The sequence below is a fragment of the Trachymyrmex cornetzi genome, unplaced genomic scaffold (genome assembly GCF_001594075.2).
Source record: "Trachymyrmex cornetzi isolate Tcor2-1 unplaced genomic scaffold, Tcor1.1 scaffold47, whole genome shotgun sequence".
Taxonomy (NCBI): domain Eukaryota; kingdom Metazoa; phylum Arthropoda; class Insecta; order Hymenoptera; family Formicidae; genus Trachymyrmex; species Trachymyrmex cornetzi.
In genome coordinates this window covers 677624-691650 of record NW_017299509.1, presented here as the reverse complement: position 1 = coordinate 691650, position 14027 = coordinate 677624, and the positions used below count along the sequence as shown (strand labels likewise).

At 33.8% G+C, this 14027-nt stretch overlaps 2 protein-coding genes across 4 annotated transcripts; one reads left to right on the top strand and one right to left on the bottom strand.

Annotated features, from left to right (window-relative positions):
• Positions 1-3890: 3890 nt before the first annotated feature.
• LOC108765122 (lysine-specific demethylase phf2) lies at positions 3891-9396 on the bottom strand. Of its 3 annotated transcripts, none has more exons than XM_018513687.1 (13): positions 9168-9396; positions 8660-8745; positions 8155-8433; positions 7864-8005; positions 7321-7770; positions 7023-7224; positions 6105-6937; positions 5982-6032; positions 5411-5601; positions 5135-5337; positions 4832-4879; positions 4274-4454; positions 3891-4155 (listed from the first exon to the last, which is right to left on the bottom strand). In XM_018513687.1, the coding sequence occupies exons 1-13, from the start codon at positions 9299-9301 to the stop codon at positions 4076-4078; spliced, it is 2880 nt and encodes a 959-aa protein (XP_018369189.1). In that variant the 5' UTR covers positions 9302-9396; the 3' UTR covers positions 3891-4075. The 3 variants fall into 3 exon arrangements, with proteins under 3 accessions (XP_018369189.1, XP_018369190.1, XP_018369191.1); XM_018513688.1 differs by having other exon boundaries at positions 5411-5592; XM_018513689.1 differs by lacking the exon at positions 4832-4879.
• Positions 9397-9632: 236 nt separating this feature from the next.
• On the top strand, positions 9633-13406 carry LOC108765121 (polynucleotide 5'-hydroxyl-kinase NOL9). Its single transcript, XM_018513686.1, has 7 exons — positions 9633-9900; positions 10260-10501; positions 10643-12282; positions 12355-12545; positions 12623-12673; positions 12763-12962; positions 13118-13406. The coding sequence occupies exons 1-7, from the start codon at positions 9836-9838 to the stop codon at positions 13357-13359; spliced, it is 2631 nt and encodes an 876-aa protein (XP_018369188.1). The 5' UTR covers positions 9633-9835; the 3' UTR covers positions 13360-13406.
• The last annotated feature ends 621 nt before the right edge of the window (positions 13407-14027 follow it).

Sequence of the window (14027 nt, the reverse complement as noted above, 5' to 3'; positions counted from 1 at the left end):
ATTTTGAACAAAATGTTGGAACGTAACAAATTAATAAAAATAAAACAGGAAAATATATATGAATGAAGAAAAAGGATAAGAGGTACACACACACACATATATAAGATTGCAATAAATGAATCCAACATTTTATTCAGCAATAATACGAACACGATGAAAAAATCTTTCGGCTGCTTTACGACGTAATATTTGTAATCGACTTACAATATATCCCGAGTATTTTTACAAGTCTTTTCTTTTTTAAATGATGCGTATTGTAAAAGATTTGATAAATTCTAAGAGTCGTAAAAAGTCGAGTTGTAAGGATGAAGTTTTAAGTATGTTAGTAAAGCGAAAGAACGCTGCGTTCGAAAGACGATTAATTCGTTTGCACCCTAGCCGGCAAGATCTTCAAAAATACATTTACTTTTTATATTTTTCACAAATGCATCGTGCACGTTAAAGGGTCGATGCGTTCTTACCAACGTGGGAATGAGAACAATGACGAATTTTGATTGGGATTAGAAAACCATTTAAAAATCTTTAGAACAGTTAAATCACGTGAAATCGAGCGACAATCTTAAACTATTTACACTTAGAATATTGCTACAATAATATTGTACGTGAGAATACTAACTACGCTTCTACGAGCGACGTAATAAAAGAGCTCGTATCCTGAAAATAAACGTTACTTATTTTCATCCCTGACGTTTAATATTTTATTATTTTACTTCTGTCGTAATAATGTATTCACTCTCATCGAACATCGAAAGTCTGCGCGTTATCATCTATAATTTAATGAACACATCTGAACTATACCGATCCTTCATCGAAAATCTACAAGTCCATCTCGCGACGCACGTTGACTTTGTCACGGAACTTCTATTGCGCTTGAAGCGCATTTAACGATGTACGAACTACTGGATAGCAACGTACATGGTGCTATCGTTGAAACGTCAATTAAATTTAATGAAAACGCGAGACATTAATTAAAATACGACTCACAAAATTCAAGATTAATATTCTGTGAAAAAATATATATATACATGCGTCTATGCATGTACATTTACATAATTGTGTAGATTATAATTTTGTAAAACTCGTGTACACGGATTGTCATAAATTCGTTAAATGCGCTAAATGATAAAGGTATAACCTGAATTTGCTTTTCAACGCGGGACGAAGCAACGTGTTACTTTTAAGACAACGAAAGCGAGTACTACTAAACTTATCCAAAGCATAAAGTGTTAAGAAGGCATCGTATATAAACGTCTTTCTATTCTTAGTTTGTATCCGAGCAAAGTATTATCCTTTCTACCTTTCCTGTAGTAATCTTATACAAAGAATTATAGTAGAATATAATAGACACATCATTTCTTTGTATAAAGTTATTACAGGAAAAATATATGTAAAAACAGCAACCATTTTGCTCTTTTTTTATCTATTATGTATCATCCATGTGTATTCGATGTTGTGTAAAAAAATTCACTGATGCACCAGTATTAAGAATTTGTGGTCAGACATTATAAGTAATTGTTCTCAAGTAATTGCTTGCCACACGGTTAAGCAACTTATAAATTACGCAGTGCTAATAATAATGGGATTAAATACAATTTGTAATGCTTATCACAATCTATATTAGTAGAAATTAAATTATAAATAAAAATTCCATTAATATATTACTAGAATAAATGTTTATCTTTCGACGTTAGAAGTCTGTAAACCATCTAACTTCGAGGTTAATTTTAACGTACGCGCAAGTTATTAAGTAGAAAACCTTTTTTTACAAAATTTTCATTTTTTCAACGAAGACGACGAAGCTGTCAATTATTCCCAAACATCAAACAATTCGAAAGGTCTAACTCATTAAGTAGAAGGGATCCACGATTACAAATAAAATCCATGTTAGGGAACTAAGAGCTCTTTCAGGATTTTTATGTATATCTCGTATTTTGTATCATAGGAAACAGGTACAACGTGTGTATTAGGTAACTCAATTTCCTGTGCGATACAACAAACGATAATATCCTTTACGCTTCTTTACTTAGTATTCCATTATCAATCAAAATATATTTTACCATATACTTGTAAGTTACATATAAAATGTTTTCACGCTGGCAGATATCTTATTTTTTTCTCTTACTTTTATAACAAGTATATGAAAAACTAACTCAATATCCTACAGCCTCTCTCTGTGAGGTATAAATTAGATGCAAACTGAACTGATACATATACCATCGAACAAATTTAATAAATTATAATGATATAACAATGAATCATTGTTATATCATTATAAATTTATTGATAATGGTAATTACAGACCATTCCCTATAAGCGTGTAATATTACTTAATATTAATTATTTTAGGCGTATCTTAGGATATTAAATGAAATATTTTAATATTTTATTATTATATAATATTAAATAATATTCCCGAAATATTAATAAATGATTATACGTCAATTCCTAATAATATTATATGATTAGTAAAAATAATAGTATTTAATGTTAGTGTAATATAATATTGTATGAACATAAAAAAATATAGTAATATTTAATTTTTAAAACTATTACATCAATTCGGTTTAAAATTGTGTATAAAGACTAAAAATGATTTCGATGCGCAGTTATAGAATTGGTTATATACATAAAATCACATCGAAACATAATTTAAGCTAAGATCCAGCTTATACCGGTAAGAGTTTGTTACTTGTGAATTCATATTGTAGTTTTATATAATAATAAATATATTAATAATTATTTCAGTAATGTTTCATGGAAATTAAAGGATTAATTTCTAAGATATTATATGAAATGGACATCAATAGAATACTTCCATAACATTAAAAAATTAAAAATATGTATTCTCGTAATATATATTAATATTTTAATATTTATATAAGATTCTAAGAATATTGTCTGCTTATAGGGATTCTGCATCATTTGTAATGTTTTTTTTTTGTATTTTCTCACAAAAATGTAAACAAAAATTACAAATGATTTATATATTACTTAAAAAGCATGTGGCAATTGTTATTTTAGATATGGAGATAGTTTTCAATTAATCCTTAAACATCTTTTCAATACAGCATGCTCAGCTTTCTTTTTCTACTGCTGTTTCTATTGTTTATAAGTTTTCTTTATTAATATACTGTATGTATCTGCTTGGTATCACTATGTTCCTCAATGTCTGATATTTCGATTAAAATAAACAATTTTTTATGATGTATATTTTTATGAAAATTATAAGCAATCGAATTGGGTGAGTGTGCCATATCGCAATATGGTGTTTAAGGATTTACGAGAATCGATTAAAGATTAATCTACTATTGCAGTTGTCGCATGCGAAGAAAATATCATGCTATAGTTATATCAAAATGAAGAATTGTACTACAATTGGGATTAAAAAACTGCACCAGATAGTTGCGCCATGCTAATTGCGTATTCTAAAAAATGCAAAAATATGTAACGCATGAGAAATTCTCTGCGTTCTTAACAATGGACGGTGAAGTATTTACTTACTACTCACTAAAAAAAAGAGAACATCTATTGCCTTAAAATTAAACCATTAATCGTTAATTTGTTGAATCTCTACTATTAGTTATAAATTAAATCACGATCTTATTAAAATAATGAAAAAAAAATTATTAATTTTCCTGCCAGATCATTATCAACTAAAGTACTACATTGAGTCATCACATAAAGCACATTAATAAATCTATTGTTACAATATAAATATCGTCTCACTGAAATATCAAGATATCAAAAGTTGTTCTATATATATATGTCTATATATATACACACACATATATATATATATATACATACACATACACACATACACACATATATATATTTGCCTAAAATTAAATACGATGTAATAAATATAAGTATCTCTTAGAAAACGACGCTAACTTTTATAACTAATGCGCTTTTAAGGTGCGCACCTTGATGGAAAATTTCTTATATTTACATAATAATATACAATATGATGTACATAGTAATGTACAATGTGATGTAATATATGATTTTATACACAATGAAGAATGACGTGATGTTTTCTTCTTCTTTCATGATATTCATTTTATGAATGTTTCTAATGCATCATTTTATGAAGTTTTAGGATCTTTCCTAAACGTTGCTTTGCTGTTTTCATACCCTTCTTCGGTTTCCGTTCTGAAAATTTAAGAATATCCATTTTTCTTCACAATTATTAATCGAGTATAAACTATAAAACTGCTAATCTTCAAATAAAAAAATTAACTTATATATAATTAAAATATTGATACTTTACCAGCTGGAACGGGTGCTGCGAGTTTGGCTTTGACATCTTTAAGTCTGTTGGGACTTGTCAGTATTGACCCAAATCCGGTGGATTTTACATTTTCAGAAGCTGCGGTAGATGCGGTGGTTCCTACTGCAGGGACTACAGGATTCTTTTGCTTCTTTTTATTATATGTACGTTTGTTGGTACCCTATTACATGCACAAAATACATTTAATTATTATGAGCTTTTTCTATTACAATAACATAACAAAAATGAAAAAAATTAATGAACACAGGAAGGAAGATATGTAGAGTATCACCAAGAACAGAGAAATTTTTATATTATATTTCTAGTGATCCAATCTGTAGATTAATGGTGACAGATTACAGCTGGTGGTCACTACATATGTGCAGTGAAAAGAAAGCTAATATTAAATGGTAACTAAAACAACAAAGATATAAGTTGCAAAATCAAGGACTATAATTGAGAATAAGATCGTAATTATAATATATGTACTGGAAAGCTAGAAAAAAGTACAGAACTACAGAATTTTATATCAAATTGCAGAGATCGAAATATGCCTACCAATTTCTTCTTGGTAACCTTGTCCATGTCGTTATCCAGGTATTCATCCTATGTGAAATGTATATGCAAGAAACACGGAATTATGGTACTTAAGAAAAGTTGTAAGTCAAACATTTATTATAAATGACAAAAATATGAAAAAGTATTACACATTAGATAGCAATTAGCATAAATATTAATGAGTATTAATTATTATTATTAGTCTGGCAATGATTAGAAAGTACTTAATGTACTATTTATTTGTATTTTGTGAAATGATAATGTGCGAAACAAAGTAATATTAAATAAGAACAATTTTCTTACCGATTGCTTTGCTCGCTTCGCCGCAGCCGCTTCTAGACCCTTTTCCACAGACGTTTTCTTTACTCCTTCCCGTGCTGGTCGATTAGTTTTCGGTAAAAGAGGGCCTACTCTAGCTTTCGGATTCCATGCTTCGTCGATTTGACTCTTTGCTTTAGGCTTAAAAATATAATCTTCATCGTCAGAAGCGTCTAAAGCTGGATAAACTGTGAATAGTACAAATTTAGTAATTGTATCGCGAGTAAAATATATAAGACATTCTGTTTATTATATACATACTAAAATCATCGTCTTGATGAACTTTATCGATATTTTCTATCAACTGATCGTCATCTTCGTCGTCATTTTGTTGGCTCTTAATAGATCTCTTTGACGATTTCGTAGAACTACTCGTTGTCGAGTAACTTTGCTGGCTGAACGACAACATTCCGGCGATCGCTTCCCGTGTGGACGGTGACGCCCTGTCAGAACTGACCGTTTTCAATTTATAAATACTAAGACATCAAGAAATCAAATTCATTCCTTTGTACGGCATTAAAGCTACAAGAAGCTTTAAATAAGCATTAAACAAAATTGAAGACTTTTGCATGCTCAAAGAAGAACCATATATCTGCATTCATTCTATATTAATTCAATTTCATCCAAATCTGCGATTATTTCAAATAAAACTAAATTTAGAGAAGTTTGTAAAGTATAATAATTAAATTACAATAATCACTTATTTAAAAGTTCACTGAAACTTTTCGTTAATCACGCCTCTGAGAGATTAATCGGGAAAGTTTCGAGATGCAACACGACAACTACGAAATTTGAAACACAAAGATCAGAATTCCACGACGAATTAACTTACCCAGTGGGCGGCGGCATATGTTGACTATACTGTGGAATTGTGGTCGATGGTCTGAAATTATTTTTCGTTACAACCATAGATCACAATTCAATGCCAACAATATGAATCTGAATTTATACGTACGTGACATCGACCCTTGGAGTGTTATTCCCAAGAGTATACGCCGACGCTTTCAACAATTCTTCTATGCCATTCTTCGGCGTGTTGTTTAATACGTCGACATCGCCGTCATAATCGCGCTTGAGTCGTTTCGATCTCGGTGCCCGTTTCCGCTTCTGCGACTCGTCTATCACAAGACCGTAATCGCTCTCGTTGCTACCGTCGTGAAAATCATACACGGATGACGATTGATTCCACGGCAGCGATTCCTTCGTTGTCTCGAAGGAGCCGGTCATAATATTGCTACCGTAAACGTTTATATTGTCGTTTGTACTTCTGACAACCTCATTGTTGCCGAGCTTAAATCTAATTACGGTAGGACTCTGTTTTCCCGGCTTGGATAATTGCCGTTTATTACTATTGGCGGGTTTTTCCGCCACGGGCGTTTTAACTAAAGGACACATGATTGGTTTCGGCAATGTAAGCTTTAATGTGAGCGGTTTTGCTGATTGTTGAATCAATGCGGGTTCCATTTTCTTCGTTTCCTTTAACATCATTTTATTTGTTTCTTTTAACATCGATTTATTCGTTTCTTTTAATGTCGCTTTGTTCGTTTCCTTTAGCGTGGCTTTATTCGTTTTAAAAGCTATCTTATCGGCCATCTTATCGGCATAATCAAAATCTACGAAATCTTTATTCAATGGCTTTCTTTTTTTTCGTTTACTCTCGCGTTCCGGTTTCGGCGGATTTAGAGATATTAAGTACCGTTCCGCATGCCGTATCTCTTTACTAAGATCCTTTAATAATTTCTGACTATTTATTGTATGTGGTATCTGACCACGACTAATCATGCTGTACTGGAATGAAATATATTAACTTTTATTTTAGGAGTTTTTATATTTTTAAATAAAAATCGCGCGTATATAAACATTCTAAACTTACATCTTTATCTGTGTTCCATTGTTTGAGGATCCCAAGCAATGCCTTCACGCCTTGTAAAAAATACGGCGGACATTTCTTCCCATCGTTATTCAATTCTTTCAATTCTTTTAATAATTTCTTTGCCGCAAACCAATTAATTGTCTCAAATCCAGGATATTGAAATTTTGATGGAGTCTTCATCTTTCTCTCCAATTCGTATATTCTAAATAAAAGAACATAAACATTATTATAAAATAAATAATAAATTCCTTAACGGATTGATTTATAATTGTTTTGCAATCGAGTTTCCTCTACTCACTGTATTTGCATTTGAATGTTGAGACTGTGTACAAAATTTCCACCGAAAACTAAAGAATCCACTGGCGTAAGCACCGCGTGTATCCAACCTGTAGGGATCATCATCGTCTGACCCTGCTTAAGCACGCACTTGTAACACGCATCGGCCTGATCCCCAAAGAAAGTTTCGTTTTGCGTCGAACTACACATCCATTGCTGATACAACTGTAAATTCGCCGGCGTCGGTTTGACGAGATAAAACACTTTTTCGCCGCGCAACACGTGATACCACACAGATGTGCCACCGAAATCGATATGAAAATCTGTGAAACTATCTTTGACCCCCATTAGGCAATACTTTTGTACTTCCGGTCGTTTTATATCGTTATCCTCAGGCCAATCGCGCGGCCATGCTGAATTAGCCCAGTCGAGTTTTCGTGCAACGTATGGTGCTTCAACCAATGGCGAGAGGCTGCAATTGTTTTATTTATCAATTTATCAAATATATATCCTAAAACAATTTGCAAAACCATATACAGTAAGTAATCAATGAATATTGATATACCCAGTGTTAGTAAATTCAAGACTTATGACATTAAATACTCTTATTCGGGAAGGGGCATTGTAATATTCTACAAACTCTCTTAATTTCATACGTAGATTACTTTGGCTTGTAACATCAATTACATCTATATCTCGATCACCACCTGAAAATAATATATATTATGTAAATTTATAAAATATACAATTATTTAAGATAAATGTATAAAAAATATAAAATAACAAATTTATTATGAAAAATAATTAATTATAAGGCATAAATTATTATTCCAAAATATTTTTATATTTATCTTACCTATGTAAGTTTCAGCATCGCAAACACTAAAGGTCGAAGGTGGTACAGTCATATCGAGTCCATCTTTCCCATCGATAATAATAGGAGTTTCAAAGCCATTATTTTGTAAATACTGAATAGTCAATTGGTGACCTTTCACATGCTTCACAACCTCGTCGGCTTTGGGAAAGTGTCTCGACTTCAGCTCTCGTATAAATACTGCAGTTCCAGTTTGAACTGGCTTTACATTTGCGTCGAGTTCAGTATAATCATGTCTATGATAATTTGTTCTAATTTTCACTATAAAGCAGAATAGACGTCAAAGATAACGAATTTCATACATATACTCTCTAAATTCTTTGGAGTAGAATCTCATTCTAAAATGAAAATTAAGCTAGTCTTGAAAAAGAGGTTCAATTTTCAATCTTTACGAGCAACATTTTATTCTTCAAAATGACAATTCACTCTAAAAGTTTTAAAGAGTGTAAAAATATATATAAAATATTAAATAAATCAACGGTCTTACAGAGTGAAGGGCCACACATGGGCTCGCATCGTGGACAGTGGTACTTGTCAAGATCTATAGTCGCATATTCCTTCAAATTCACGCACCTAAAACAAAACAATAACATAACACTTGATTAGTACAGAAGAAAAAGTGTCGATTGCAACACACGACGCAAAGATCTAAAAATCGTAAGTGAACACGGATCGGCACTTTAATCGAGCGGAGCAAGTCCTGTCGGTGCGATTCAAGCGTTCTCGCCACGTCGCGTATGCATTAACAAACGCGAGTACGAAATGACGCGCGGTACAGGTTATGTTAACGTCAACAAAAACAGAGTCCGCGACGCGACACCGTCGAGACCGCGTCGCGTCGACGATCGCGAGCGGGTCGAGCGGACGCTCGCGGACGCGCGAGTGATTCTGCGTGGAAAGTCCGTCGAGCCGTTCGCGGAAAATCGCGGGAGAACTGACGTCGCTCTCCAAGCGCGCGCCTCGACGCACATCCCGACGTGCACGCGAACGCTTACCCGCCATGGTACCACTCCTTGCACACGTCGCATTGTATCATAAACTGCTGGGGTAACGAACGGCCGCAAAAGCAGTACGAGTCTGACGTTTCCATTTCCTCGATTTCCTCGTCGGTCACCAGCATCGAGTACATCTCCCGTGGCAAGTCGGTTCCGTCGACAACGGAGGTGGCATGGTACGAGCGAACGGCGTCGGGGCGTCGCGTCGCATCGTGCAAAAAGAAATGGCGCCCGCTGGAAAATCGAGCCAATCGCTGTTTTACACCAAATGTGGGCGCGAAGTTGAAACGCGAGATTCGTTGGTTTATCACGTCTTAAGTTTCTTCTTTGTAGCTGAACTCTTTGCATTGTTGGTCCTCCTTCTTTTTCTTTTTAACGTCTAATTGTACATTTATTTGATTTTAAGTGTAGAAAGCGTAACACGGTGCAGCAACGAAGAGCTTTCCTGTCTAGAAAATTATCGGGTACTTGCTGCCTGTTGCTGGTAACGTGGCAACACTTGTTCTTAAGTTCCGTTTATAATCGACGAAATTCATGGAAATTGCGGAATGAGAAGAATATACTGGAAGAGTGTAAAGTAGTGAAAACTGTGTACCTGTTAAATGTGCAAAGCTTTGTAACAACACAGATTACGTATATATTAAATCAACAATATATTAATTTTATCAATGAAGATTCGCGACGAACGGACGAAGAAAAAAACAGTTAAATTAAAATCTCAAAAAATTAAAAAGTAAGCGAAATAATTCGAGATTGAACGTAGATTCATTGTTTACGTTATTCATGACTCGAAGACTACGACGTAATTCCGATTAATTAATTCATCAAATTATTTAAAGCAAAATTTCTATGTAAAATTTTTATTCTTAATTTCTGATTATATAATTTGTTATATTTAATCAAATCTTTTCTTGTATGTTAAATAACAAATGATTAATGTATATTAAATAACAAATGATTAATTACAAACAAAACAGATGTTAGTAAATTGTTGATTAAGTTAATCGGAATTCTATTGAAGTCGTGATAAAATTTGTGGTATTGCATGAAATGTTGCACATTGTTTCATTTTTGTCACGTTTGTGATTCTAGAAAAAAATTGGGAAGAAAATTGAGAAAAAAAATCTCGAAAAAAATGCGTACCGCTCGTAAGAACAAAGATACCACTGTAAATATAGTAGATGATGCCTGTACTAGTGACATGCAGAATATTTTTTCATTAGACGAGCCAGTAGATACTGTCATACAGAGAAGAACAACACAAACCAGCCTTAAACACGAAAAGAAATATTCTGACAATAAAGGAAGTAGTAACGAAACATCTGAGACTCAATGTAAGAAAATGCAGAGAGAGAGAGAGAGAGAGAGAGAGAGAATTTATTTTTTCATTTACATTATCACCACTAATTCGTTTTCATATGAAATTAGGGTATCTTTTGTTAATATCCTTAATTTTGCAATTATTTGAATTTTAGATTTCACAATTGATTCCAAAGAATCGGATGATCTAGAGCAGCAGACGATTGGAGAAATAAATACTTGGCAGTTGGATTCTGAGAGTAAAATAGAGAGTGAGCAAAAGGATAGGGATGACGATTTGACTCGTAAAAGAAATTTAGATATACCTTTTGTGGTCAACGCACTGGCGGATGGTGTCACTTCGATAAACCTGCCACAGATATTTGAACCTGAACAAATGACAAAATTAGATAAGAAGATGATTTGCGATGATACCCTTGAAAAGATAAATTCATTGATGAATATGGGTAGAGTCAATATGAAAAATGTCATATCTGTAAATTCTAAGTACAACGACCGTATAGAAATTAAACATTTAGAACTGACATCATCTGTGCCATCGAATGTAACTAAAAATGATGAAAGCGAAGATGCTAACAGATTAAAAGCCGCTAGTGTCAATAATACAAGCAATCCTATTCGAAATCGTCGTAAAAAACACGTTAAAAACAAGAATCCTCAGTATATAGATCATAATAGTTCTACAGAAGCAGGAAGTCCAAGGCGCAAAAATGTTAGCTCACATCATATGGATGAGAAAACACCGAAAATTTACTGCCTAAGAAACTTAGTCATCGTCATAATGAAAAGCGGGAGTAGATTCTGTTTCACTGGCAAGCTGTTAGTAAAAGTGTTGTACGGTTCTGTGAAAATTTATGGTTCCGTATTAAACAAGTCGATTGATAACACAGAAGTATACTCTCCACGTGGATACAGCAATGTCGTCATAGAAACTAGCGAAGAATTCCCGGAAGACAGTGTCGAAGATGTGTGGACAGCGCTTGCTGTAAAAGGTATCACTCGAGATTCTGAGAGCAAATTGCAGATCGACGTTGACAACGTCCAACCAGGAACAGCTGTCCTCGTGCTGCAGAATTTCGAAAACAGTTTGACGCTCTTCCTGAAAACCTATTTCACATACTTCAGATTATTTCCAAACGTGAAGAATCCTCACTATTTTTCATGGACAGACCCCAAACGAGCTGAGATAATGCTACAAGCAAAACTGCGCCTCGAGCAATACAATTTTAACTGTAGACAGTTGGTCGTTGATTCCTGTATCACCACGGACATTGCGGAGAGGATGTTGAATCGCTGGCGCGCGAATGAATGGTCCTGCACGCTGATCGCTGGTGGTAAAAGCGTCGGCAAATCCACTAGTATGCGATATTTGATCAACAGTCTGTTGGGCACGTCGAAGAAGGTAGTTTTGATAGATGTAGATCCCGGACAGGCGGAATGTACACCGCCCGGATGTATCTCGTACAGCTTGATCGAGGAGCCGTTGATGGGACCGAATTTCACACATCTAAAAGCACCAGTTTACCAGCTGTTCATTGATGATGTGGAGGTTAGCCGATGCGTTACGCGTTACCTGGAAGGCATTAAGATGTTGATCGAGAAATTGAAGGAGTGTCCCATCCTGTCTTGTTTACCTATTGTAGTGAACACAATGGGTTTTACAAAAAATCTCGGTTGGAACATTATAATCTTCACGATAAAACTGATCAGGCCCTCAATCATCCTACAGATTATGTCGTCAACAAAGAAGAATAATTATAACGACGTTCTTAGTGCGGCAGTTGTAAATAATCAGGTAATACACAACTTTTTTGATAATAAAGTATGTATTGTTAAACAATCGATTCCTGAGAAGGACGTTTAACAGAAATGTTCGTGGACATTCTGCGACGAGACATTCATCGATTGGAACAGACCGTGTGAACACGATTTGTGCCTAATCTACTCCCAGTCGGAGGCTGCAGCGCGAAACGAGTTAAACATAACACCATATCAAGGACGTGAACTCGCGATGTTATCTTATCTCAGCAGTATTGTGCACGACAAAAATGATTCCCCGTAAGTAACTGTATACATTGTTTCATATTTTATTAAAAAAAACCTCATAATTTTAATTTCAACATTTGTTATTTCAGCCAGTACAACACAGAACTTTCATTCAATATTAACGAAGCAGTGCCCTATACGTCAGTATACATCTTGTACATCTTATATCTTACTGGTATATGAATGTTAAATAATGATAGTATGTGAATGTCTTGATATGTATTTACAGGGCACCCTTTTCTTCCTTGTGCATTATACCACAACGATTATTCGGAATACCTGCATCACGAGCTTTAAATGTCATAAACGGTAACATTGTAGCGCTATGCGGTATAGATTTAACGGAAGATTCTCCAAAAAAGTCCACAAATATTTCCAATCTTCAAGTACTAACGCAAAGATCTCCTTTATGTACATGCTACGGATTCGGTAAGTAGTGATACTTTCGCGTGAACTTCTATTTTAACAAATATTTTCGAATATTTTTAAAATTAATATATAGAGAAAATATTCATTCATATATATTCATATATACGATGTACATTTAAAAGAATATTATGAATGTATTTTGTATTATTACATAGGCATAGTTCGAGGTGTCGATATGGAACGACAGGAAGTGTTCATAATTACTCCGTTACCGATATCAATCATGCAACACGTTAATTGCTTGGCAGGCTGTATTCCTGTTCCTCCAGTATTATTGCAATTGCACCAAGGTGCTCCTTATGTTGGTGGAAACGCAGAATTACCAACGAGTCGTGAACCTCGCAGAGGGTACTTCAGGATGAAATATCAAAATAAAAATAAGTCGAGTAAATCATAATGAATCATATTATATGTGCTGATAGTTTTTATAAATGCGTCAATTTAAAGATGTAAAACAGAGTACATTTTCAAAAAATCAAAAAAATTTTTTTACTTTTTTTTCGTAAGATTGATGTCTTAAGTCTTAAAAATATATTCCTAAAAGATTTTTGTGAAATTCGAAATATTTCTCGAGTTATATGAGTTTTGGCGGACGGGCGCACAGTGTTGAGATACGCATCTTATCGGTCGTCCTACATCAAACGCAAATAGGCCTCTCGATCTTGTAGTCTTTTGTATATCTACGTTTCATGATCACGTATAGATGTGTGTGTTTCACATAATTAAAAAGTTTGTTGGACAGCCATTAGTTATCTATAGCGCGAGGCACAGTACACATTAATATTTATTTCCACACGAAATAAGAAATAGATAGAAAAAGTATACAGTCAGATAATCATAAGAGAAATCGAGATGTTAAAAAAGGACAACGTCCTTTAAATAAATATGAAATAGAGAAACTAGTAAATTCTATTAACACTTCTGCTAAAAAATTGAAATCGTCCAAGACATCTAATTTTTCCGTTAATTAGACTATTAGACCATCGGCTACATAGATTCACTATGCTAAACTAACAAATTCGATATGTTTTTATTAAATAATCAATACTGAAATTTTAAAAGTTT